The sequence below is a fragment of the Brassica napus genome, chromosome A10 (genome assembly GCF_020379485.1).
Source record: "Brassica napus cultivar Da-Ae chromosome A10, Da-Ae, whole genome shotgun sequence".
NCBI classification, from domain to species: Eukaryota; Viridiplantae; Streptophyta; class Magnoliopsida; order Brassicales; family Brassicaceae; genus Brassica; species Brassica napus.
Genome location: NC_063443.1, coordinates 11,582,866 through 11,607,871, shown reverse-complemented (window position 1 = coordinate 11,607,871; position 25,006 = coordinate 11,582,866). Strand labels below are relative to the sequence as shown.

Sequence of the window (25,006 nt, the reverse complement as noted above, 5' to 3'; positions counted from 1 at the left end):
TACTAAATCAATTATGATTACAATCTTCTCAAATTCTGGTGGCAATAGTCTTGGCCATTTGCTGAAATATTATTGGTCAAAGCAGAAATATAATATTACACTTAAAAGATTGAATTAAATAGAATTATAACTTTTTAAAAAATTTAAACCGATAGTTCGGTTTACACCTAAATTACAAGATCATCTTTTAAATACTCCCTCCGTTTTTTATTATAAGTCGTTTTGAAGCTATGCACATAGATTAAGAAAATCATTAATTTCTTATATTTTCGAAACAAAAATATCATTAATTATTTACCTAACCATAATTTAACCAATAGAAAAATAGAAGATATATTATCATTGGTCAGACAACATTAATTACTAATAAATGTTACATAAAAAACCGAAAACGACATATAATTTGGAACAAAAAAAAATTTCTAAAACGACTTATATTAAAATACGGAGGGAGTATTACTTAGATACAATATCAACAACCAGTTAGAAATTAATAGTATAATCCTAATCATTCAGAATAAATCATGCGGTTATTGAGCATTTATTATAACTAATCTTTCAAAAAAAAATTCCACTTCGATACGTACGTGATTATTATGTACATTTTGCTATAATAAAACATGATTCACTCGAAAACTAACTTCTTAATTATCTTCCCTAAAATCAAGCATTATTAATTGGAAAATCTAACTTTCCCGAATATAATTTCCAATGGTTTATGAGTTTAAATACGAATCGATTATATGGTAATTAATCAAACGTGATTCTCTTGAAATCAAACATTCCAATTTCCAATATTAATATTACCTTAATTCTAAACTGTTGATTATGTTTTTAAGTGTTGTATGTTCCTTATTTATTTTCAATATAAAGTAATCTAAAAGACATATAAAAGTAAAAACATTAAAAAAATTATTTGCCATAAGATATTTGTTTTAGAGAAATAAATATATTAGTATACACAAGCATATTAAATGGTTACATTTATAAATAAATGCAATATAAAAATGGTCAATGTAGTAAAAATGATCAAATTTATTTGGATATCATTTTGGTTAGTTTAACAACCAGCACATTTAAAAATATCTATAATCTATTTGTAAATCAAAACTAAATCACAATATCATTTTTACAAGTAAAAAAAACACACTTGTGCAGATGTAGTTCATCTTAAAACAGTCGTTGTTTATATATTTTCAAAAGTTCATATAATATATAAATATGGAATAAAGGAGAAATTAAATTTGATTGTAATGTTTTTTATTAAATTGGTTTTAGGTTTTTATCTAATTTTTAAAAAGTATCAAATTACTTAAATCGAAAATGAGATTATTTACCACACAGGGAAACTGTTAATTAAATTAAGTCCAATACTTTGTAATCTGCATGTTTGGGATTTACATGAAACAATTAGCTTACAGAAAAAATAAAGATATCACATGTGAAAGCTGAAAATCAAAACAACTGTCATAAGAATCATAACAAACCTGTAACTATATTTCTTAGTTTGATCAAGAAGACATTTATTAAGCACATATTTTAAAAAGTATTTTTTAAAAAAATGTATGTTATACCATTTCATTTTCACATATAAATATAAACACATCTACATTCATGCGTATCTCTACACAAGATCGTTCAAAATCATTTTGAACGGAAGATGGTAGAAGAACACAAGATCATTGATTTTGAACTGATGCATGCTGAAGAGATGCAGAGGAACATCATTGTATTAAGACAAGAATTTTGTTTTTGTTGAACTAGGATTTTGATTGCTTTAAATGATACTTGTATACGTGATTTCAATTGAAAAATACTTGTGAGATAGTTAATGCAGGCGCTTTATTCTGTTAAATCCATCGTTCAAGTCATCAACTTCTCATTTAAAGATAATTTAAATATATGCACATATACTAGTATAAATAGACGAACCATAAAGCTAATAACGTATAGAATCAGGTATACTAGTTTCTGTGGATTGATTATGTGGCTTTAGTTTTGTACAATAATCTTGCCTTTGTTATTGTTATTTTCATTCATCATTCCACCATTATGATTCCCTTTGTTTTGTGTCTTTTTGGGGAACATATTAACTATTAAAGCACAACTCAACAAGCCCATAAGGAGAAATCCATAACCCAAGACTGAGTGTAGGGTTTCTAGCAATTAGACTTGATATAAAAGCAACTCCAATGGTGTTACCCACCATTGGAATCCTTAGCTATATTATAATGTTTTTTTTTCCAATAGTTATGGACTCTTATCATAATTACAGGTCCAATGGTGTTATCCAACATGGAGTCTTTAGTGTTTTTTTTAATCTTATAAATTTTAAATTTTAAAATTTGAAATTAAAAATTTTCATTTATTAGAAAAGAAAATGTAAACATACAATAATTAAACATATTTTTAAAGAAAATGTAAAATCAAATAAGTGTTTTATATATTTTTTAAACTATAAGCTAAAATTAGTGTTTTTTAAAAAACTATAACTGTAAATTATGTTTTAATTTTTATCTATAAATAAAAGTTTTGTATATAATTTCTCATTTTGTATATAAATTATATTTCTTACTTGTATAACTTTTGTTATCTTCTTAGCTTGATTTTGTTATGTTCTTACTTGTACAAGTTATCTTCTTACTTGTATAACATAAAAGACAAGAGAATGAAGTGAAGCAAGATTGTAGTTAGCTAAACAGATTTAAACTTACAAGAGTAGAGGAAAAAGATTTAAACTTATAAGTAAGTTGATACTCGAAAAACACAAGAACTTGAGTCTAAACTGAACTGATCATACAAGTACATTGTAGCAAGGAAACAAGAGGATAGAAGCTCTAAACAAGTCCGAGATACATAGCTAAAAAGACGCAAGCTAAAGAGACGCAAGACTACTTGACCATTCTCCTAATTCACCCGTGAGCCAGAAGCAATGTCACCTGCAGAACAAAACAAAACAAGCAAGTTAAACCCGAAGCAAATAAAGAACAAGCAAGTTAAAGTCGTCTCAAGCAAGTCAATGGAGAAGACTCACCACGCTTTCTACTCAAGTGTTTGCTCAGTAGTTCGGAACACTCTTTACTTTCCGGACATACACACAACAATGGAGTAGTTTTCCCATCTCCAACCAGATTGAACACAAATAAATCTCCTATGTCGCATCTGTTATCACGACATAACTTTTCCCAGCCTCTTGTGATGTAATACATGCCGCCTGATTCGCTAAATCGCAAACTCACAGTCCATGAATTTCCCTCTTTGTTCACTAGTATCATCTCTTGGCATTGTTTGTTCAAAGCAGTAGAACTCGTAGCTCCCTTAGGAAGATACTGCAAACACATAATATGGTTTATACGTATGAAAATTGACTAACTAAATATGGTTTATACGTATGGAAATTGACTCACAAGTTTGTCTGCTTTTAGATTTGAAGCAGTGATCTCAGCCAAAAAACAGTAGTCGAATGAGAAAGAAGACATTGTCCCTGTTCCTCCTGAAATAAAAGAAACAATTTTCTACGTCAAAACATCTCACAACAGCTAGGACCAAAACGATGAACTTTGATTGAAACTTACTAATCTCATTGTCATCAGCATCACCCGCGTCGGCTTCTTCCTTGATGATGTGAGGATGTGAGGATGTGTATACTGAATCTCACAACAGCTAGGACCAAAAGGAGTGACATGAAACACCATGTCTCCTTCGTGTTTGAAGATGACAACGTCACCGATTTGAAGGTCATGTGCTGTGGTGAAATCTTTCCAAACTCCGGTGAGTGTCCTGCCTTCTTGTATCACTTTCCAAGTTTGATCTGAAGCGTCCGATCTTAGTTTCCATGTTTTCTGGTTCGTCTTCCCTTCTATGTGCTTTGAAAAGAAGCCAAGTGGTATTGTCTGCAAGAAAAGACAAAGTTAATCAAACAAGAAATACATCTAATCAAGAAACGAATGTAAACAAATAGAGAGAGTGAGGTTCTTATGATGCCACTGTGGAAACCAGGAAGCAGCGGCTTAAAGAAATGAGGTTCATGTGGATTCGCCATCTGCAAATAAGAAACGAATGTAAACAATATCAACCATGAGTTTCCAAGCAGACGAAAACCCTAATTCAATTTTTATCCCTAATTCGATTTTAAACCCAAAATCTATTTGATCCCCACAATCTCGAACCGTAAATCGATTTACAACTAAATCGAAAAACTTTATAATAACGACGACAACAACAACGAAAGAAAAACTAATCAATTTAGAACCCAATCCCAAAACCTCAATCGATTTAAGACTTAATCCCAAAACCTCAATCAATTTAAGACTCAATCCCGAACCCTAAATTGATTTACAACTCAATCCCAAACCTTAAAACCCCTCGATATAACCTTAAAAAGATATGAAATCAACATGCAACAACAAAAAATGCAAAAAGAAGAGGTGAAAGCTCCGATTTACCTTCAGCCTTCTCGGATCACCGAATCGCCTTTTGTTTCGCAAGAGCTCGTTTTTTGTTTTGTGATGGAGAAAGAAAAGGGAAAATGATTCTTTATTTTCTCTCACGTGCAAGACACGCCCTCTCCGCCCCTATCACTGGTTGCCACGCGTCTAAGGATTAAGTCCTTAAACGCCTTAGTTACGGACTCTTTCTTAGCTAAAGTAAACATTATATTAGTATAATACTCAAATTTACCTAGGTTGGACCGCTAAGTTTCTCTCATGTTCCCGCGCTGGACGTGCTCTAAATAGTTTTTTATGTTAACATTTGATGTAACTTTGGTTGCAAAAGAGCAGCTTTATCCCTCTTATTATATGAATCAAACGATCTTTTATATCTCTTCAAAACAACACAAGCTTCATCCTTTCTTTAGTTTCACAATAAAAGCTCAATGAGCTATTTCAGTTTATCTTATCTATTTCAATAAAGCTCATTTGAGCAAAGTTAGTCTTGTTTCAGTTTCTCTACATTAACTACACATGCTCCATACATGTAAGAGAACTAATGAGATATTAAAACCAATTTTACACTCTTTTTGCCTCTATGATTCACTCCAATTTGATAGCCGCATCAATCATATCCACAGTGCTGTTCTGTTGTGTCCATAGCTGCGCGTATCTCCCTGACTTTCCCAACAACACATCATGAGGACCCTGTTCCACCACCTTCCCATTTTCCAATACAACTATTTCATCACATTGCATCGCTGTGGTCAGCCTGTGGGCAATGAAGATGGATGTCCTGTTACTCGCCAGTGCCTTGAGTGCGTTTAGTATCTCTGCCTCTGTTGTGCTGTCCAGTGCACTCGTTGCCTCATCACACAATCTGTACCAATTTTACAACAAGCATCTCTAAATCTCATCTCAAACTTTCTTATGTGTATGTGAGGACTATCAAAGCTACGCAAAGTCAATGCTTGATTCTGTGCAAAGATTACTTACAGAATCGCAGGGGATTTCAGGAATGCCCGAGCAAGTGCCACTCTTTGTTTCTCTCCACCACTCAACTGCACATATCATCACCACTCCATGGTTATCACTAGGCAGATACTGATCAATTTAAAACATATTAAAGTTAGCACCAACATACTGACCTTGAGCCCTCTTTCCCCAACAACCGTGGAATATTTATCAGGGAAATTACTGATTGTGTCATGAATTGCAGCACGCCGAGCAGCATCATACACCTGAAATGATAAATAAAGATTATTGATACTGAGCTTAACATATGCATCGAGCATAAGGTGGCTCGTAGTACCTCTTCTTCTGTAGCTGAAAGACGTCCATAGTGTATGTTGTGAAATATTGTATCATTGAAGAGCACCTGCAGTGCACTAGAGGTTACTCATGAGTTCTTCATTAGAAAGCTAAAAACGATAAATGCAGAAAAGAGAGAAGAAAAGTAAACAAAATAATCATGTCTTGTTATACTAGGAAGAAATGGAGAAAGCAATGAACGCAGGCCATAGTGTTGTGTAAAAACCAAAGCAACAAAAAGTATATAGTGAATGCCAACTTACAGTATCTTGTGGCACAACTCCTATGGAGCTTCGGAGGCTATCTAGTCTCACTTCCTTGATATCTTGCCCGTCAATCCTCACCTTATAAACCAACACGAAAACAAGATGTTACCTAGACACCAAAGCTTTTTCTTCAATGAACTTCTCTGCAGCAAGATTTACTTTTGTTGCAACAAAGCTTCTAAAACAAGCTCCCCATAGTTCACAGTAGGACAAATGAAAAAAAAAAGAACTTACAGTTCCGGAATCTGTGTCATAGAATCTGAATAGCATTCTAAGAATTGTTGACTTGCCTGCCACAGAACAAAACATAAGAGTTGTAACGTTATAACAGAACAGTAAAACTGTAACTTAGATGCCTACACAGACGAGGTTTAGTAATTACCACTCCCGCTAGTACCAACAATTGCTACACTCTTTCCTGCCGGTACCACAAACGAAATCCCATCTAATATTTTTCTCTCTGGAACGTAACTGTTGTTGTAGAAAAAAAAAGAATGATTATGTATCGCATATTTAACTAATTAATTTGCCACTTTGATAAGCTCTATAAGTCGTACGTGCAGAAGTTTTTCCTGTATTGGTTGATGTTTTTGGTCATGTGGGTTTGATTATTCAGTAACTAGCATAGTCTTTGAGTACATGATTGTTGCCTAGGTCAGCACAGGAAATTTGATAACTTGCTAGAGTTGGTGAATCTTGAGCACAAGATAAAGAGAGCTAGGACTATAAGGTTGCTACTGGTTATAAGGATTGAATCATGAGAGAATTACTCATTCTAACAAAGACTGTCTGTGGTGCATTGAGTTCATGAAATAAAGTTTGAGTTTCTAATATTCATATCAAACTCCCAGGCTCAAGATATCATAGCATTTACAATCAGTACGACTCTAATGTTCGAATAAAAATGGGTCAACACCTACCTGAAATGTACATTTTCAAATTGAATGCTTCCACCTTTCAGAACAAGAGGCTTTGCGTCATTTATATTTGTGATGTCAGATTTCTCCTGAAGTCAGTAACATAATACCACATTATCAATTCACCATGACAGGAGTCCATACTAAAAATGATGCATTTGAATATTACTTCTTGACTGAAGCATTAGCATAAGATAAAAAGAAGCAATTAAAGGAACGTAAACTTAAGTAATACTTATAAGATCATTATATACCTCTAGCAACTGGAACATTGATTTCATGTCCACAAGGCTCTGAATGGTTTCACGGTAAACACTGCCCAAGAAGTTTAGAGGAAGAGACAACTGAAAGAGAAGTCCATTCACCATAACCTGCAACGCCCCAACATGCAAACGCATATTAGAAAACGGTTAGCATCGGAAAATGCAGAGATGTAAAAGATAAAAAATGGAGAGGAAAATCAAAGAAGCACTGACCAAGTCTCCGACTGTCATCTGGCCGTTCATGATACCCTGAGAGCACAACACCATTGCTGTAGACAGAGCTGTACTAAATATAATACTTTGTCCAAAATTTAAAAACGCAAGACTTCTTTGAGTTTGCAGGGCAGCATCTTCATATCCTGGCATAAGTAGCAGAATCCGCACAAGAGAAATTAAGGTTAATGGACTGAGCAATAACATATTCATTGTTAAATCTGTTCTCTATGCTAAACAGTTAGTAGAGTTACTTACTTTTCAGGAACTTGTCATACTTTTCAGCCTCATAACCTTCATTGTTAAAATACTTAACAGTCTGGAACCAAACAGAAATTCTGTCAAAACCGAAATATAAGCAAAAATAAAAGTAAAAGATGAAAGTTTACCTCATAATTAATCAGAGAATCAATGGCCCTTGTGCTAGCATCGTTATCAGCTTTGTTCATGGCCTTTCTAAACTTAGTTCGCCACTGGATAAAGTAAAACGACAACGTGAGCACAGCATCCAACACCAGAAAGGTTTATAACAAGATGATAAAAGACGAAGAGACTGTGCAACGACAATCATCCTTCACACCTATCAGACCTAGAATGCATCGTCGATCAGCGAAGCTTCGAGACTAGTTCAAGAACATTGAAAAGAGATTACCGAAGAAGAATGGGAAGTACCTGTGTGACAGTTAATGTAAAAGCGATATATGCTCCAACAGAAAGAGAAGTAATCCAAGCAAAAGGAGCTCCGAACTTGTATGCTAGTATACCTGATACCATAGATATCTGGAAGATACATATTAATCTCAGAGACAAAAAAAAGAGAGTAAATCCAACGAAGAAAGAAGCAAGCGGTCAGACAAGCTTTACCTCCAGAATGGTAGGAAGAACATTGAAAACCATAGCTGAGAGGATAAAATTGATTGCTCGGCTACCACGATCAATAATTCTGTTCAAACCACCTGTTTCTCGACTAAACGTGAGCAAATAAGTAAAGACAGTTATGATGATGAGATAAAATGGAACGAGCGGAACTATGCAAAAGATTAGGAGAGGAGAGACGGGTACCTAAGGTGGTAACGAAGGTCAAGATCATGTAAATGTGAAAACACCTGCAGAGAGGCAATACATGACAAGGATTGGTACAACAGAGAATGCACACTAAGTCTCCATCAACAAGAAGCATACCTTTCTAGAAACAGAACGTATTGTGCGGAGAGCTACTTTGGAGAAGACAGCAGTACGAAGCTCTGCAATAATCAAAGTAGCAAAAACCAAGAGTTAAAAGTCCATTTTTTTTAGTAACAGAGCTATTCAGAGGAGTTACCATTAAAAGCAGAAGAGCCAGTCCGAGCAATGCCGTATCCAATGAGAACAGCAGAAGGAGTAGCGAAAGCAGCAACAAGAGAAGGGTTTGAAGCAACAAATGCCGACATAGAGTCCCCTGTGCCTGTAGCTGAAGCGAGCCAATCAACAGCCAGTTTGAAAAGGAAAGGGACCTGAACATTCAGCACCTTAGCCCCCACGAGAAAGCCCAAGGCAGTGATGACTCTAAAGCGAAACTCTGGGTTGTCTTTCATCCACAAGTAACCCGCAAGCGTGCGGAGGATCTTCATGTCAGCCATAGCCGACTCTGACTCCAAGGCCACCGTCTTGATTTGCTTAGACTTGTTGGCCTCTTGGTCGGGTTTGGGAGTGGAAGTGGAGAACAGGAGACGCCCGTTAACCATGGAGTTTCGTTGAACGAGACGAATTGGGGAGGGGTCGGAGAGGAAGGCGTTGATGGCAGGGGATGTTCGAATTGAGTTACGTCTGGTGAAGCTGGAGAAGCCATGATGCTGAAGAAGATGATCAGAGTGAAGACGGTAGGGAGGGGAGGGAGCTTTTGGGTGAGTTCGAAGATAGGCGTGACGGAGTATGAGGCTAGAAGCCTTAAGGAGCCGAGATCCCCTCGACATACCTTCTTGTCCGACAAGTATTTCCGACAGTGTGTTCCGGTATTTCCAAAGGTTCTTTTTTGTCAATTCCAAAGGTTCAGTCTTTACACCCTCCGAGCTAATTAGGCCAGCTGGTTCGGGTAGCTCGTCTAATTTGATTTTCGGGTAGCTGTTAGTTCGGTTCAATTTTAATCTTACTGAATTCGTTTGAATTAAAGTAAATATTTTCGGTTAGCTCGGTTCAATATTTGTATTCGGTTAGTTTGATTTTTTAAAAACTTGTCAAAAATGTGGTTTGATTATTTTTTTGGTTTTTAAAACTTTTCTGAAGTAACTGAGTACCGAACCAACTGAAAACCAAACTTTTAGAAAATAGTGAATCAGACTCCTATAACAGAACTAACTGAAAACTTCGTTTTGACTAGGAGGATTCGGTTCGGTGTTCAAAATCCCAGCTCCCATTAATGATAAATGGCCTTAAGAATCAAAGCCCAGGAGGGTCTATCAACCATTCTTTCATCATCATCGTCGTCGTCGTCAAGCAAAGGTTTGTGTTTCTCTCGTTTGATTTAATCTGTGTCCCACATGCTTGCTACATCTCACCTTCCATATATCTTATCAACAACACAGGTCCTTTCCAAATCTCTCTGTCCTAATGTCAGGGTTATTGCTGAATGTGGCAACTGGTAAGCATATCACCCCTTTTTATATACTCAATCATCAATGTTTGCACTTTGCATGACCACCAAACCCATTCCTTTGCATGTGGAAGCGCCTTGCAGAACTAGCTACACAAGAGTAACTTACTGAACTCAACCACCAATGGAGCTTACCGTGTATAGTTTTACATCTTCTGCAAGTGTAGCAGCAATTCAATATTCATCACATTGTACATGTCACTTTGTAATAATATATACCCTTTTTTTTATCCCAGTGGGTAATTAAAGTATATTCTATACTCTATATGTCACAAATGATTGAGCAAGATTGGTGCGTGTCACATCAAGAACTTTGATCAAGAACATGTGCAGCTAGCCAAATAGAAACAAGCCCCTTGATCGACTCTGGTCACTAGACTCAACTGAATTGCAACATATTTGTAGTACACAGAAATACAAGAAGCTCAGTAATACACACTAGAAAGCACTCTTAAGACAAAGATGGATTTCCGACAATGACAAAAAAAAAGGACAAAGTACTATGCTACTGATTCTTGTTTTGCTTTAGGCAAGAAGGTTTCCCACCAGCCAGGTTCATACTTGGGGTACGGCGCCACCCAATTCTTAGGCTTATCGAACTCTAGAGTGGTTGGAGTGAAGGCCAAGGCTTCATCAAGAGAGGTCGCTTCAAAGGAATCGGCTAGAACTCGATCCAACCTTAACTTCATAAACCTGCGGCATAACACAAAAAAAAATGTGTCGGAAAGAGAAACAAAGGATTTAACTTTGTAAAGAAAGAGACTTGGGGATCAAAAGGGTATCTAACGTGATCCAGGGACCATTGGTGGAAACAAGAGCGACGGCAGGGCGACGGAGCCTTTGAGTGATCTTTGGGAACTTGTCGAGGAACTTAGGCTCGATGACAAGCCAGAAGTCTAGCTCTTTCTCATTCTCTCCGTAGTATCGAAGACGCTCAAACAACTGCTCCTGAAAGTGTTCCTCTTCGTCAAGCATGAACTTGGCGTTCGCAACCAGGAAGTAGTACTTAGTGCTCTCTCCCTGCAAACAATCATCGATAAAACGTAAGCTGTTTAGTTTGATTATCGAGAAGGAGAGGAGAGAAGAGAAACCTTATTATCAGACTGTTGTTCAACGGAGGTGGCAGCTGTTCTGAAAGAGGAGGAGGAGAATTGTGATGCTAGAGACAGAGGCTGCTGCTGCGGAGAGAGATGGAGCTTCTTCGTCTGCTTGGGAAGAAGGTTGGATGAGACGAGTAATGGTTTCGTACGGCAAGCGGCGGCGGTAGGCACCGCCACGCCCAATGCTCCGGTGACGCTCCACATTGTCTGATGAACTGAGTGTGTTTGATCGAGGCAGAGGAATCTGGAAAAATCTTATCTTTTTATCTCTCATCATCCTCTCTCTCTCTCTCTTTCTCAATAGTTTTTAATTGATTAAATTGTATGGGCCAGGCCCAAAAGGGGTCATGGGCCTCTGAGGCCCATGAAGAAGAAAGGGGGAAAGGTGTAACAGTGACTCAAAATGGCGATGGAGGCGGAGCTGAGATGCTGAAGCTACAAGTAAGCGGGAAGGCGATCTTGTCCACTGTTCGCTGTCGGAGACAGGCAAGAGTAAGCGGGAAGGCGATCTTGTCCACTGTTCGTTGTCGGAGACAGGCAAGTTCTTACACGATTTAACATTGTCTCGACTGTATAAGTTCGAACGATTGATTTGTCAGTGTTTTTGATTTGATGCAGATGTCGACTTCTTCTTCCTTCGTCTTTGGGCCTTACAAGATCGATCCGCGTGAAGTGTTCTACGCAACTCCTCTCTCTTACGCCATGGTTAATCTCCGTCCCCTTCTTCCTGGTATGGCTACTTCCTCTCCTATCACTCATCCCCATTCTTCTTCTTCTGACGTTGTTGTTCTTTTCAGGTCATGTTCTTGTCTGCCCGAGACGCCTTGTGCCGCGCTTTACTGATCTCACAGCTGATGAGACCAGCGATCTCTGGCTTACTGCTCAGAAGGTTGGCTCTCGGATTGAGACCTTCCATAAAGCATCTTCTCTCACATTAGCCATCCAAGTAACTACTTTCCAATTCATTCTTCTTTGTGTGTGTGTGACTCTGAAAGGATTTGGATTGGAATGATTGCTGTAACTATGGTTTCTTGATAATGTGTATAGGATGGCCCTCAGGCGGGACAGAGTGTTCCTCATGTGCACATTCACGTCTTGCCTCGTAAAGGCGGTGACTTTGAGAAGAATGATGAGATTTACGATGCAGTAAGTTGCTGTTTTTTCATCACATTGCTAGCTTGCAGTTTAGAAACGTCTTTAAGGTAGTGGTGTCTTGTTGTAGATTGATGAGAAGGAGAAGGAACTTAAGCAGAAGCTTGATCTTGACAAAGACCGTGTTGATAGGAGCATCGAGGAGATGGCTGACGAGGCTTCGCAGTACAGGTCTCTTTTCGATTGCTAGTTATAAGCTAAGCTATCCAGTGGCTTCGAAGCCTTTTTTAATAAGACCATTGTGACGAGCGTCCCTCAAGTTGAGGTTAATTTAGAGACTTCAATTCAAACATGTAATCTCTTTCTTATGCCACCAAATCTGGGAATTATCTAAATATTTAGTTCTGGTTGACACTTATTGTTATTATTAGAATCAACTATTTGTTTATTTGAAGAACCAACATGTATTAAATCTTGTTTTCCACAAACTTACATTATATAGTTGAACAGATCAAAGGCAGGGATGTATAAAGAAAAATAATGTCACATAAGATATGAACCAAACAATAAGCTAAGAACCATTCGTTGGTTCTTCCACTGTACCTGGACCATCATCCTCGTCATGATAAATGTTCTCAGCCATTTGCCATATTTGGAGTATGTTGTCCTCAGATACACTGGATATAATCCAATCTTCACAAGGGTTCCACGAGAAATCTGAAACTTTGCTGGTGTGACCACCATGGATAAACAGCAGCTCCGGTGGGCCGTCCTCTGCATCCTCTGCTGTCTGTTCGTCGTTGATCCTGTCATAAGACACCATCAAACACATTAATATTATTGCTCCATAAGGAAACAAGAGTATTCTATAGCCAAGCAACAAAGCCTACTGATCAAACCTGCTAACGTCCCAAACAATAAGCCGTCTTCCAAGGCAACATGAGGCTAAGATTGTCTCGTTGTTTGGGTTCCAGCCAACTTGGAAAACCTCTTCCCTGGAATTCAAAGTAAATAATATCAGGTTAGCAATGGTGGGTTTACTTGAGCTAAATTACTTCTTAGTAACATATAATATGTCTCAAAGTAAAATGTTCTCACTTATGGCTTTCAAATGTGTGAAGAGCGCTGTTTAGCATCCGTAGATCGAATAATTTAACAGTCTTATCAGTTGACCCTGTTGCCACAATCCACTCATTCACTGGATTGAAAGCTAAGCAGTTAACCTGAGGCATTTAAAAGAATAAAAAAACAATCAGAAAATACAGATAAGGCAATATGATTCGATTGTTTTTTTTTGTTTAGCATCAATGTTTTGTCTTAAAAGTCAGTTTAGTGCAAACGCACCTCCATGGAGTGAGCTTCCACAGACTTTACTGGTCCACTGGGAGAAGGAGAACGAAGATCCCATATATGAAGGTATTGATCATCTCCAACGGATCCAAACAGGTGTGCATGTTGCATATGCCATGCAACATCTTCCACGACGCCTTCATGAGCCTAAAAATTAAAACAACAACTAATCAGTACATTCATGGACTTGACTAATTCCTTTCAGTGGGTGCAATTGCTTGTCTTCTGAGGGACATGAACCAAAGCATACCTTGAAGATCTGCTGAGCGTCAAGAACATTGCTTTGAGGAGTGGCGCTAACATCCCACAAGCAGATCTGAGCGTCATCAGCGCCGCTGAGCAAATGACCTTCCTTCAAGGTACTCCAAGACAGCCCATAGCCTTCAGAGCTGTGACCCTTGAGCTTCATATCAGGATTGCAAGCCCCATCAAGCGCTGGCTTAGACGGGTGCTTGCTGTAATCAAACAGAAACACCTCCGCACTAACCGTCTTGGTGGCAATCAAGAAAGGGTTCTGAGGCATGTATCGAGCTCGGTTCACCTCACCTTCGTGAACTATCTGCTGGATCACTTGCACCTAAACGCAAAAAGAAATCGACTTTCTTATAATTCAACTCGCTAAACCCTAGAATTAACCTGAAAGATTGTACCTTTCCGGAGGCGCAGCCAAACCCACCAAACTCGGAGCGATCGTCGTCGTATTGACGCGCTTCGCTCTCGGTGTCTTCAAGGGGAAGCTGAACCTGGGCAATCATGAGATAATTGGGTTCGTTATCGGAAGTGTGGGTACCGAGAAGCATCTTCTGGACGGAGTAGTTTTGACCGGGAGGCTCATCGCGGCTGGGGAGCCATTCAACGGTAAGGGAAGGCCACTCGAGAGCGTGAGTGATGACGAGGTCGTAGAGGAAAGGAGTGTTCTTCTTCCAGATCTTGTAGTCTTCGTTGATTATACGCTCCTCGGCCTCCCCTCGCATCTCCACGTCGTCTTTCGCCATTTCCGGCTATGAATTCTTATTCCCGCGCACAAGCAGATGACAAAAACCCTAAGAAAGAGAGATCTCTTCTCTCTCCTATCTACTCCTATATATTGGTGGCAAAGAAGATGAAGTAGAAGGTAGGAAAGAAATATATTGAAAAGAAAAAAAAAAATCAAATGAGCCTATTTTGGAAAAGCCCAGTTAGAGGCCCATTTAACAGACTTGCATCAACATCAAAGAAGAGAGAAAACGGATAAGTTCAATTTATACCCAACTTATTTTCGAAAAATTAAAATAACATACAACTGTTTATCTTTTTAGTGAAGATGTCACGTATACAATTTTTTTTATAAAAATTAATTACATTATATAAATAAATTTTTAGAAAATATAAAATTTTATAAATTTTATTATTTAGAATATTAACAAAATTTAATTAAATCATAAAAATTTAACCTTATATAACATATACTAGATTTTGATCCGCGCTTGGAAAGCGTGGATTTTTTGGATTATATTATAATACAAAGTCTTATTATATCGAAAATATAATTTTTAACAGTTATATAATCTATGAATTCGTTTATTTGATATTTTATATGTACACTTTTATGTAAATTTCTTTTAGGCATGAGAATTATATCTGGATCAAAAAAACAAACCGAACTGACTCGAAAATATAGGTTTAGTTCAGGTCCAGAGAAGATAACCTATTGGGTTTTTTTTGGACCCACAGGTCTTTGTTTGAGTCCGGGTCCTACCCTAGACCCGATCATAAATATGTTATGTTTATTAGGTATATTTGGATATTTCGAATATGTTTCCAGCATTATGGATATTTTTTTTTTAGGTTTTTGGTTTACGATTATAGTTTTTGATTTCAGGTAAATTTTCAAATTAAAAAAAAATTGGGTATTTGGATAAAATTGGGTATTTTCAGTTCAGTGACAGATTTTGAATAAGATTTTGAATTTTTAGGTATTTGAATTTTTTTGGGTATTTGTTTGGAGTTTCAAGTACTTTTTCGTGTTTCAGATATTTTTCAGATTTTTTAGATATTTCGATTTTTTAATGTTATTGTACAAAAACATGGTTGATCAAATATTTTTAGAAAACTCATTTTTAAATATGAAAATATCTATCAAACTATAGACGGTTGAAAGTTTAGTATATAATATGAGATTTTAGTAGGAAAGTTTATAAATGATATGATTACATTATTATAAAGGAAAGAGGAAGTTAGAATGTACACATATATGTCTTGTAACTTCTTTTGCTTTAAATCATATATTATATGATAAAAGTGACAATATAAAACATTAGTTTTAATTCTTTTATGAATAAAAGTCAAAATGGTAAATATAATAATAGTAATGATTAAGATCTAGGAGTGATATTTGAATAAATAAAGGAATTGAATAAATTATTGTTAGAGAAATATATGGTAACATATTGTTAGTCTAATTTTAAGGTAAGATAAAAAAATAATGAGTTAAATGAAAGGCTCCAAACAACTTTCATAAGTAGATTTTTTAAGATTTCTTCCCTTTTAATAGTATTGATATTCGTAAATTGATTATATGACTTGAAGATACTCGAACGCTACGGTTAAAGAATTTATGATGTAAATTTATTATATAACATTTACTAATATATATTTTATATAAGATTGAAATTTTATGATTTCATTAAGTTTTGTTAATATTACTAAATAATAAAAAATTGTAAAATTTTTCATTTTTAGAAAAGTTATTTTTATAAAACGACTACTTTGTTTTTAAGAAAATTGTACGTGTGGCATTATTGTCAGTACAATTAGCTGACTTGGCATCTCCGTCATCAAAATTAGATGATGTATCAACTGTTGTGAAGACTAATGTATGATTTTGTCAAAAAGATAAATATGTTAATTTGAAATTTCTGAAACTTCATGTATTTTTTTGCACGGTCATGTAAGCTGATTATGATTATGAATTGAACATCACGATATGTCAATATGTTGGGTATGATGTAACACCCCAAAATCAGCACAATTAAAAACTTTAACAGTCTAATGGGTTCTCTACAGCTCAACTAGAAAACCCTAGGGTTTCCCCTTCCTCCACTTATAAAAGCAATCTCCCACCCCTTTAGTCTCCCATCAGATACTTAGAAGCGAAGCCCTGCAGAGAATTCCTGGAGATCAGAAGCCCTAGCCGTCGACTCCTTCTCTCTCTCTCCTCTTTCTCTCTCCTCGCCGTGCCTCCTTCTCTTCTCTCTCTCTCGGCCGACTCTCTCTCTCCTCACTGTGAGCTGCCGCGAGTGGTGGTGGTGGTCGTGTGGTGTCTTCGATCTCAACTCTCAACTCTCACCTCTCTTGCCTCTTATCCAGATCCAGATCTAGGCTAAGGTGAGGTGTTCTATCCAGATCTGTTTCATGTTGTTTTATATTGTTGAATGGGTTTCTAGGATTGATTAGATCCTGTTTGTTGTTAGGTTGATAGATCATATTGCATCATGACTCTCATACTGATTAAGAACTTTATACGAACTGGTTTAATGATGATTGTTGATTGAGTGATTGGTTGGTAGCAGATCTGTTTGTCTATGGTTGAGAGCTAGGATGGATGGAAAGAATTAAACGTAAGGTCTTAGAGAACTGTTAACCGGTCTGGTTAGATGAATGATAGGACTTCTGTGAATGATTGTTAAATGGATTGAGTGTGACACCGAGAACGGGTGGCGTCTAAAAAGGAAAGTAATAAAGAGTCTAAGGGTTAAGGAAAAAAGAAATGATAAGGAAAAAGGAAATAAAGAAAAAAGAAAAGTTAAATGAGTGAAATACGAACCACCGAAGGATTGGTGGAGAGTATGGGAAATTAATTGAATGGAATACGAACCACCGAGGGACTGGTGGGAAGCTAGAACTGTTGCGCAGTCTTCAATACATCTGGTTTTTGGTTGTACCGTTATTGGACATCTATCAGGACTGTTATACAATATTAAAAAAGAAAACTTTAGTTGTGTTTCTTTTCTCCAAAAGATGGCAAATTCGTACGCAAATGAAATAATATTGCTCCAAGCACTTGGATTATCTCCTGTTTTGACCTCACCATCCCCTTCCTCTGAAACTTGTCTGCAAAAGAAACATACATATAAGAACTTGGCCTCCAACAATGCATCTGGAGAACTTGTGTTATTCAGAGCCTCCGGTACTAAATAACACAAGGGTAGACATCAATAGCAGAAACACAGATCCCAAGTTGATAAAAAGGTGATCATTAACGATTCATTACTATAGTAAAAAAACTAGCAATCTCTTCCATCGTGAACAAATAGAAAGATAGTTGTTACAGGTTAGGATAAAAGTCCAGGCCACTCTCAAATCCACACGACTAAGTTTTGCTACTCCAAAGACAATAATACAGAGGAGTTTTTTTTTATTATATGCAAAAGTTGCCACTTTGCTGCCTCTTGTACAATTTTAAAGAAGGGAATAATATTTGCTTATTGCAGATAGGTAAACCCTCAAGAAAAGATTTGACCAGGCATGTATGATGTAGTTGTGTTTATTGTTTTCTAATTACATTATTTTATACCCCTCCCTATTTTACAAGTTAGCTTTGTCGTTAAGTGACAATGCTGCATTTTTCATGTTGTCTGGAAACACCATGGGTTTAAGCCGCATAGCCTCCTCACCTTCGCCGGTCCGTTCCAGTCCTAGACTGTTTTACTTCCCTTGCCATCTAAAAAATAGAAAGAAGCAATTCTTCAAGCAGGGGTTCCATCATCCAGTGGCTCCTTCGTTTCTTTATCAAATCCACTTATTTTTGTTTTCTCCTTCTTAACTTGTTCCTCCAAGGACAAGGGCTTCCTGCTTTCTTTATCTACTTCACTTGTTTTTGATTTCTCTTCTTCAGCTTTCTTCTTAGCTTCTGCCTCAAGTTGTTTTCCGTTTTCTTCATGCGCGCGGTTGAACAGTCTTACAAAGTTTAGAAGGGTCGACACCACTGCAATTATCACACTTGTTAGATTGAAACAACGTTGAAGAAACCTTGTTTCACATAATACATCTTGTATATGCATACCCTGTTCAAATGGACATTTAGCTGGGTCTTCGCCAAAGTAGAGAATTAAGCCATCCACGTTTCGTCCCTGCGTTACACAAATCTATTTATTCTGACCAAGCACTCAACCAACGATAGAGCAGCAGGTATATATAAAATGCACAATAGGTTTTAGTGACATACCACTCCGGAATAGAGTGAAGCCAAGGACCTTACTTCTGCTTCCGCATAAAGAAGGAACTCCTTCAGTATCTGGAAACAAATAGAAAAGACCTTGATATGATATATATATATGATCAAACAAGAATGCAAGGATCCAGTTATCAACTGCCTAACTGTTCATGCAGCTGCACTGTCAACACCTTTGTTGCCTGTTAGTTGTTATAGAGCACATGCCAATCAAAATTTACTAGCCTACTTTACTTTCTACTGAGACTTGATTCTTCTCCCAGTAAACGGTCCGAGTTTCTTATTACATGTAACTTTGTGCATATTTTCTGTTTTCTTTGATGGGAATCCTTAAAGACGGAAACTATTGATCGAACAGGGATACCTTGTTAAAGTTGTGTGAGATTGGGCCATCATTTTCGGACAAGGAGAGTTCTTGTACGACTTTCTCCAGTCCCTTGTTTATGGCTTGCATCTCCTCCGCCAAAAACTTCAGTTGAATCTGTATTATCAAAGTTTCAGAAAATTTAACACGGTTTTCAAGTTTTTACCAAACCGCACATGAAATGTGAAAGCTAAGTACCTTTGTTGAAGGCTCCAGTGAGGATAAATCTTTCGTGAAATCTAAAACTTCTGGCATTTTCTCAGCAAGAATCTGCAGACAATCCATCAGAATATAAAATTTTTCTTTATCTAGTTCATCCACATAGCTACAGAAGCATTACAGGAGCTTACCTTGCATAGATAATGCATCAGAGTCATACGGTTATTACGCGCCCGTGTTTCACTGAGTTTTGGCAGACTGTCCAGCTTAAACCCCACCGCGGCACCTACACAGAGAGTACTTTCAGCGCAGGATAAAAGAAAGAACCTAGAGTTTCTTCTGCATTCAATTTTCAAACTCACCTCTAGCCGTCCCCTGGTTTAGGGCGTTTCCAAGGGACAAAACTGTCTGCATTATTCTTTTGAATTTCTCAGAATTCTTTATCTGATAAAAAGAGGAAACAACAGAGCATTCATGAGATATGTTTAATCACGTTGACAGACCACTTATACAACAAGTTGAGTCTGACTTACCTGTTCTGCTGCGGAGTTCACAACACTTAGACTATTCTTGAGTTCAGAGATCTAAAGAAGGGTTTATCAGTGACCATTAGTACTAAAATCAAAGCTCCGGATGATCTTCATTAGTAGGGAATCAGTTTTCAAACCTGAGAACGGAACTGAATTTTGAATGAGAACACCCTGAGCTTTGTTTCCACTCGTGGGACTTTCATCATCTCTAAGAAGAACTGTCCAAACAATTTCAAGAAGCATAAATGGTGTTATCAGTCTGATGGCTACTCCAATAAAACCACAAAATTGTTTCAAAGTTCTGTACCAGCTCGCATTTTCCAAGCTTGTCCACGTCACCAGTGTAACCCTGCAACCAAGCAAAAATGAAGAAAAAATCAGAGGAACATACAAAAGGTGGATCACAGTATACCCTTTTTTTGGGAATCAAACAGCAGAAATGAGTTAGGAGTGCACTCCTTATACCTTAAGTAATTCCATTTCTTCTCTTGTTGGACAAAACTTGATTAGATTCTCAACCTGATCAGCATCAAGAGCGGATTCCTCCAGGTTAAGCACTGAGTGCTGCCAATATGAGACAATTTAGGTTTGAATTGTCATTGACTACCCGATTAAACTGCCATGATCATTACAGAGTTTTATATTACCATCAAATCCTGCAGAGGTACTTTCACTTTTGAAAGCATAATTTCACAATTGTATGCTCGCCTGTGTTCAATCTGCAAGAAAGAGTTCCTCATAATAGTTAGTATTCCCATCGACAAAACTATCATTTTATGGGAAATATATCAGAATCTACACAAGAACACAAATGTTAAACTATTAAACACACAATTTACCAGTTGGACTTTCTCGGGTTTAGGTCCACGAGAGCTATTTAGTCTCGACTTTCCTGCCTCTTCTGGAGCAGATGAGAAAAGACTTTCGAGCTCTGTCATGTCAATCTCAGGAGCCCTTAAACAACAACAGGTAAGAACTAAATGGCTTAGAAATCATACAAGAACCAAAGGCATTAGAGAAACAACTAACGAAAAGATGAACAATGCATACTTAGAAGCTTCGCTAGACATTTGTGTTTCCGCCCATAAGCTCCCATTAACAGCTCTTGTCAGTTTCAACCAGTGGTATGGCTTCAACTTTTTGGCTGTATTCTTTGAATTTACACGTAACATTCTCCCTTTTCCTGATGAAAGAGACCCACCTGGTAAAGCAGGCGTCGGAGGCACACCAGTACCAGAAGATGGGGATGGCTTAGTTCCTAATTTCGGAGGAGGGGGTGGTGCTGATGGTGACCTCATCTGACCTAAAGGAGGTGGAGGTGGTGCTGACGGTGCCTTCATCTGACCTGGTGGAGGTGGTGCGTTTGGAGGGGCAGGAGGAGCAGGAGGCCGTGGAGGTGCAGGAGGTGAGCTTTTCATGGCAGAGTTTCCATGAGATTGTGGTATTGGTGGTGCTGGAGGAGGAGGAGGGGGAGGAGAGGCAGCTATAGCTGGCGGTGGGGGTGGTACAGGAGGGGAAACTCTAGCCACTGTATTCTCGTCTGAATGCTGCATTGGAGGAGGAGGTGGGGGAGGTGGCGGTCGGGGTAACCCATGTGTTTTGTCTGAGTTAGACACTGGAGAGGCAGTGATAGCTGGTGCTGGGGATGGTATAGGAGGGGAAACTGCAGCGACTGTGTTCTGATCTGAATACTGCATTGGAGGAGGAGGAGGAGGAGGGGGAGGAGGGGGAGGAGGTGGCGGTTGAGGTAACTCATGTGTTTTGTCTGACTTAGACACTGGAGGAGGTAATCTCGCCGGTTGTCCAAGAGGTGAAGCCACATCATTGGGAGCTCCTATTGGAGGTTTGGTAGGATCAGCTGATAATGTAGCAGATGGAAGAACCGACGATGATTTTGTTATTCTAGAAGACTCCTGAGGAGAAACATCGGATGCAAGAGAAGTTGGAGGCAGTGTCACGGGATGTTTTTCGTTTGGAGTTGTTTGATTAAATGTAGAGCCAGCTAATGACACCCACGAATTTCCCTGTGAAACTGTTTCAGCCGGTTGGACAACAGAATGCTGCAACTTTTCTGACGGTTGAGAAGCAACAGTTGGAACCGGAGGAGGTGAAGGAGGGGGAGGTGCTGCTACTGGAGGCAACGATGCTATAGTAGGATGAGGTAGTGACGGCGTGGAAGACGCAAATGAGACCAGTTTCCCATTATTTTCCTCGGCTTTTTCAGAGAATTCAGAACCGTCCACAAAAGGTTTAACCGTTGCAGAATGATGCACAAGCTTGAGAGAAGGGGACTCTTGACCTGACAACTTTGTTGCATCCTGGCTACTTATCTGAAGGACAGAATGCGTATCTTCTGCTATAAACTTCTTGGCTGTACCAGTAGGTTGTTTCTCCGGTGAGTCCACCGTTTCAACCTCGGACACTGAAGACAATTTTATCTTTGCATTACTATCCATTGCTGTCTGTTTCACTAAATCATGGATACTTCTGGGGCTTAACCCTTGTAGTCTTGGGCTTGAATTCCCCCCCTCTGGTCTTTCATGGACAGCATTTGCAATAGCTAAATGCTGAAGCATATTGCGAGTGGCATCCGTCTGATCAGCCCAGTCAACTTGATTGAAGAGCTCCTGAACTTTGGAAAAAACTTCTATTGGAAGACCATCTTTCTCCTCCAAGCACGAAAAATCCATCACGTCAACAGATGAAGCAGCATCCATATCTGAGAAGAGAAGCTTCACGCAGAAAATAATACTCTTTGTGAGTACTAAGCTAAAAAAGGAGTAGCTACATAACAAGTATAGAGAATATGAGCCCCATGAGTACATACCTCAACTCTGAATCCCTTTGGGAATTGGTCTTTAATATGCCATAATGTGTCAACTTCGTCACGGTTAAGCATCAAGATGTTTGATCTAATAAAAGCTGTGTTGAAAACCACTCGAAACAACATGACCTCTCTTACCAGGTCGTCGTTCAAACTGAGGCACTCAATCACGATATCACCTTGAACATGACAATTAATGTCAATCTTGACTAACTCACATTCTGCCTGCAAAACAACAAAACAAAGGCATTGAATCATGTTGCAAGAAAGAACAAAGAAAGCACCAAAACAAAATGCACCATAAGGCTTATCAACGATAAAAAATTATCTCTCTAGCTAATATCTATGAATCTGTACCTGCTTATAGACCCTAAGGTGTTTCCCTTTCTTGGGAGTAGAGTACAAAAGCTTGGGCTTTTTATCATCAACAAAAAGCGGATCCTGACCATACACCCGGAAGATTGGGCGAAAACCTCCTTGTCCACTCACATCAGGAACAAATCTCAAAATAACACAGTCCATAGTAAGAGCCCTATCAAGTGGAGGCCATTCAGAGACCAGATTCCTTCTAGACACGTACTGTAGATAGCGACACTGAGAAGGCATTGGGTTCAGCGGCGAGAACAACTGCAGAAGCTCACGCGGAGCCTGCTTGTAGATCATGTCCAAAGTCTTTAACTCACCACTATACTGCTTCCTGTATATAAGCAGCGCAGCTAGCATAAAAGCCAAAACAGGCCAAGCCCCTCGCTCGCAATGCATAAGCAACAAGTTACTTGGACCAAGCGAGAGCCAGCTTTCACTTGAGCGGAGAAAATGGTGCATGACTTCCACAGGCAATAAAGAGCAGCCTTCGTAGTGGCGAGGATAATCCATTATGGTCAAGCCGTGTTCTGATAAGACATCAGCCATCACGCTACGAGTACCCACTTCACGGAAATTAAAGACAAGAGAGGATGCATCAGGGAAGTGTTCCTGGAGCTGGTTGACAACTCCCGCCATGTAAACTTTGTAGTTCTCTTCTTCCCAAGAATCAGAGGAGAAACAGCAGTCGAACACTGTAAAATAAAGATAAAATCTTTGTCTTCAGTGTCAATGTCTTAAAAGCCAATCATGCCAAAAATGAAAAATTAAAAAAAATCCTATTTTTATCACAGACACGCAAACGATTGTACAATCACGCTAAAGCTATCAACTTTCTCGGAAAGTAGCAGATCACGGATCAATGTTGGACCTAGATCAAAGACTAAAACGCCATAGCGTAGAATTGACAAGATGAGCCAAAAGCAATGAACATAGAAAGCCTCGATTTTTCAGACACTCAGATTCAGAAAGACAAAGAAGTGGAATCAATGATGCAAAAGAGACAGAGAATTGAGAGAAACAGACCGAAAACTCGGTCGCAAATCTCGAGCAAACCATCTGGAGGCTTGCGGTAGAACAATTTGCGAAACAAGGCCATTGAATCAAAACCCTAAACCCCTTTCTCCTTCTTATTCTTCTAGTTTACAGAATCGACGAGCTTCGGTTAGATTTTCCAGAAACTGAATCGAAAGTTGCCGTTTTTTCTGAATCTGTTAGGAAGAAGAAGATGTAAAAATGGGTGTTGGTGTGTTGTATCCAGGGGAAGAGGAGAAGGTCAGCTTCTTCTGGCGCGTTTTACTGACGACGTGGATCCCATTATCAGCCGCCATCTCTTTCACCCTATTTGCCACGTGTCTTCTCATCTACGGACGAATCGCCATTAATCTCTCAGTTCCGTTTTTATTTTAATGGGCTTCTTAGTTAGGCCCATGAATAAAGCCAGCGGTATGCAAAAGAGCACACGCCTCTGTTTCGTGTAGACTAGTGTAGATCCTTTCTCTTCTCAGCTTCTTTATTGGCTTGTAGATTCTTAGTTTCAGACCTTCAGTTCAAACAAAAAAAAATGAGAACTACAGAAGCTCTATTTTAGGCTTTTAGCATAACTTTACTTAGCCAGTTCGGTTCTGTTTTAGCATAATTCTGATCTGATCTGTTTTGTGTGTTGTTCTGTTTGTAGAGATCCTTGCCATGTTCAACTTCTCTAATGGTGTTGTAGATTCTTAGTATCAGACGTTCAATCCAAATTAAAATGATGTTAGTATAAATTTGCTAAAAATAGTGAGTTTGGCTATTTTTATCCAAAAACTAAACTCTGATCTGTCAGTTAACAAAACTACTTTGATGGGCATTCTGTTCTCTTATTTTAGACGTCAGTTTAGGGGGGCTTAAGTCAGATGAATTATTCCTATTTTCCAATGTGTGACAGAGTAAAAAAAAGGTGCCAAACAACATCTTAACAAATATTAACTTGGTTAATTAGTT

At 38.2% G+C, this 25,006-nt stretch overlaps 6 protein-coding genes across 8 annotated transcripts; 1 reads left to right on the top strand and 5 right to left on the bottom strand.

Moving 5' to 3' along the window:
• Window positions 1–2,605: 2,605 nt before the first annotated feature.
• On the bottom strand, window positions 2,606–3,554 carry LOC111201305 (B3 domain-containing protein REM12-like). Its single transcript, XM_048742965.1, has 2 exons — window positions 3,408–3,554; window positions 2,606–3,329 (listed from the first exon to the last, which is right to left on the bottom strand). Exons 1-2 carry the CDS (start codon window positions 3,477–3,479, stop codon window positions 2,997–2,999), a joined length of 405 nt encoding a protein of 134 aa, XP_048598922.1. The 5' UTR covers window positions 3,480–3,554; the 3' UTR covers window positions 2,606–2,996.
• Window positions 3,555–4,866: 1,312 nt separating this feature from the next.
• LOC106420289 (ABC transporter B family member 25, mitochondrial) lies at window positions 4,867–9,446 on the bottom strand. 2 transcript variants are annotated; one of them, XM_048742964.1, is made up of 17 exons: window positions 8,722–9,446; window positions 8,583–8,644; window positions 8,463–8,506; window positions 8,265–8,367; window positions 8,073–8,180; window positions 7,790–7,873; window positions 7,659–7,719; window positions 7,401–7,537; window positions 7,179–7,295; window positions 6,928–7,013; window positions 6,390–6,478; window positions 6,242–6,297; window positions 6,005–6,085; window positions 5,743–5,808; window positions 5,579–5,671; window positions 5,427–5,491; window positions 4,867–5,310 (listed from the first exon to the last, which is right to left on the bottom strand). In XM_048742964.1, the coding sequence occupies exons 1-17, from the start codon at window positions 9,350–9,352 to the stop codon at window positions 5,034–5,036; spliced, it is 2,160 nt and encodes a 719-aa protein (XP_048598921.1). In that variant the 5' UTR covers window positions 9,353–9,446; the 3' UTR covers window positions 4,867–5,033. The 2 variants fall into 2 exon arrangements, with proteins under 2 accessions (XP_048598921.1, XP_013716601.2); XM_013861147.3 differs by having other exon boundaries at window positions 7,401–7,546; window positions 8,722–9,445.
• Window positions 9,447–10,371: 925 nt separating this feature from the next.
• Window positions 10,372–11,413, bottom strand: LOC106420526. Its single transcript, XM_013861371.3, has 3 exons — window positions 11,121–11,413; window positions 10,817–11,049; window positions 10,372–10,722 (listed from the first exon to the last, which is right to left on the bottom strand). Exons 1-3 carry the CDS (start codon window positions 11,331–11,333, stop codon window positions 10,530–10,532), a joined length of 639 nt encoding a protein of 212 aa, XP_013716825.1. The 5' UTR covers window positions 11,334–11,413; the 3' UTR covers window positions 10,372–10,529.
• A 58-nt stretch (window positions 11,414–11,471) lies between these two features.
• On the top strand, window positions 11,472–12,693 carry LOC106420263 (bifunctional bis(5'-adenosyl)-triphosphatase/adenylylsulfatase FHIT). 2 transcript variants are annotated; one of them, XM_013861123.3, is made up of 5 exons: window positions 11,472–11,666; window positions 11,748–11,859; window positions 11,927–12,075; window positions 12,177–12,275; window positions 12,352–12,693. In XM_013861123.3, the coding sequence occupies exons 1-5, from the start codon at window positions 11,556–11,558 to the stop codon at window positions 12,469–12,471; spliced, it is 591 nt and encodes a 196-aa protein (XP_013716577.1). In that variant the 5' UTR covers window positions 11,472–11,555; the 3' UTR covers window positions 12,472–12,693. The 2 variants fall into 2 exon arrangements, with proteins under 2 accessions (XP_013716577.1, XP_022549031.1); XM_022693310.2 differs by having other exon boundaries at window positions 11,540–11,615.
• LOC106420262 (histone-binding protein MSI1-like) lies at window positions 12,648–14,670 on the bottom strand. The gene is made up of 6 exons (XM_013861122.3): window positions 14,222–14,670; window positions 13,822–14,148; window positions 13,566–13,718; window positions 13,320–13,444; window positions 13,121–13,216; window positions 12,648–13,027 (listed from the first exon to the last, which is right to left on the bottom strand). Exons 1-6 carry the CDS (start codon window positions 14,564–14,566, stop codon window positions 12,793–12,795), a joined length of 1,281 nt encoding a protein of 426 aa, XP_013716576.1. The 5' UTR covers window positions 14,567–14,670; the 3' UTR covers window positions 12,648–12,792.
• Window positions 14,671–17,947: 3,277 nt separating this feature from the next.
• LOC106420473 (formin-like protein 13) lies at window positions 17,948–24,311 on the bottom strand. Its single transcript, XM_022693309.2, has 17 exons — window positions 24,050–24,311; window positions 23,018–23,718; window positions 22,664–22,885; window positions 20,887–22,568; window positions 20,676–20,790; window positions 20,484–20,555; window positions 20,302–20,400; window positions 20,144–20,185; window positions 19,974–20,054; window positions 19,840–19,890; window positions 19,669–19,750; window positions 19,498–19,592; window positions 19,346–19,417; window positions 19,148–19,264; window positions 18,778–18,846; window positions 18,616–18,682; window positions 17,948–18,537 (listed from the first exon to the last, which is right to left on the bottom strand). Exons 1-17 carry the CDS (start codon window positions 24,120–24,122, stop codon window positions 18,299–18,301), a joined length of 3,879 nt encoding a protein of 1,292 aa, XP_022549030.2. The 5' UTR covers window positions 24,123–24,311; the 3' UTR covers window positions 17,948–18,298.
• Window positions 24,312–25,006: the final 695 nt, after the last annotated feature.

Excerpts from the sequence above, each read along its gene's own strand:
- LOC106420473 (XM_022693309.2), bottom strand. The coding sequence starts at position 24,122 with ATGGCCTTGTTTCGCAAATTGTTCTACCGCAAGCCTCCAGATGGTTTG. Across the intron at positions 20,791-20,886 it reads ATGTCTAGCGAAGCTTCTAA|GGCTCCTGAGATTGACATGA; the intron begins GTATGCATTGTT and ends TTGTTGTTTAAG. Across the intron at positions 20,055-20,143 it reads AGCTTGGAAAATGCGAGCTG|TTCTTCTTAGAGATGATGAA; the intron begins GTACAGAACTTT and ends TTGTTTGGACAG.
- LOC106420262 (XM_013861122.3), bottom strand. The coding sequence starts at position 14,566 with ATGGCGAAAGACGACGTGGAGATGCGAGGGGAGGCCGAGGAGCGTATA. Across the intron at positions 13,719-13,821 it reads ACGCTCAGCAGATCTTCAAG|GCTCATGAAGGCGTCGTGGA; the intron begins GTATGCTTTGGT and ends TTTAATTTTTAG. Across the intron at positions 13,028-13,120 it reads ATTGTTTGGGACGTTAGCAG|GATCAACGACGAACAGACAG; the intron begins GTTTGATCAGTA and ends GTCTTATGACAG.
- LOC106420526 (XM_013861371.3), bottom strand. The coding sequence starts at position 11,333 with ATGTGGAGCGTCACCGGAGCATTGGGCGTGGCGGTGCCTACCGCCGCC. Across the intron at positions 11,050-11,120 it reads AACAACAGTCTGATAATAAG|GGAGAGAGCACTAAGTACTA; the intron begins GTTTCTCTTCTC and ends GATTGTTTGCAG. Across the intron at positions 10,723-10,816 it reads ACCAATGGTCCCTGGATCAC|GTTTATGAAGTTAAGGTTGG; the intron begins GTTAGATACCCT and ends GTTATGCCGCAG.
- LOC106420263 (XM_013861123.3), top strand. The coding sequence starts at position 11,556 with ATGCTGAAGCTACAAGTAAGCGGGAAGGCGATCTTGTCCACTGTTCGC. Across the intron at positions 11,667-11,747 it reads CTGTTCGTTGTCGGAGACAG|ATGTCGACTTCTTCTTCCTT; the intron begins GCAAGTTCTTAC and ends GATTTGATGCAG. Across the intron at positions 12,076-12,176 it reads CTCTCACATTAGCCATCCAA|GATGGCCCTCAGGCGGGACA; the intron begins GTAACTACTTTC and ends TAATGTGTATAG.
- LOC111201305 (XM_048742965.1), bottom strand. The coding sequence starts at position 3,479 with ATGTCTTCTTTCTCATTCGACTACTGTTTTTTGGCTGAGATCACTGCT. Across the intron at positions 3,330-3,407 it reads ATCTAAAAGCAGACAAACTT|TATCTTCCTAAGGGAGCTAC; the intron begins GTGAGTCAATTT and ends ATGTGTTTGCAG.
- LOC106420289 (XM_013861147.3), bottom strand. The coding sequence starts at position 9,352 with ATGTCGAGGGGATCTCGGCTCCTTAAGGCTTCTAGCCTCATACTCCGT. Across the intron at positions 7,874-8,072 it reads TTACATTAACTGTCACACAG|TGGCGAACTAAGTTTAGAAA; the intron begins GTACTTCCCATT and ends TACTTTATCCAG. Across the intron at positions 7,014-7,178 it reads CAATGTTCCAGTTGCTAGAG|GAGAAATCTGACATCACAAA; the intron begins GTATATAATGAT and ends TACTGACTTCAG.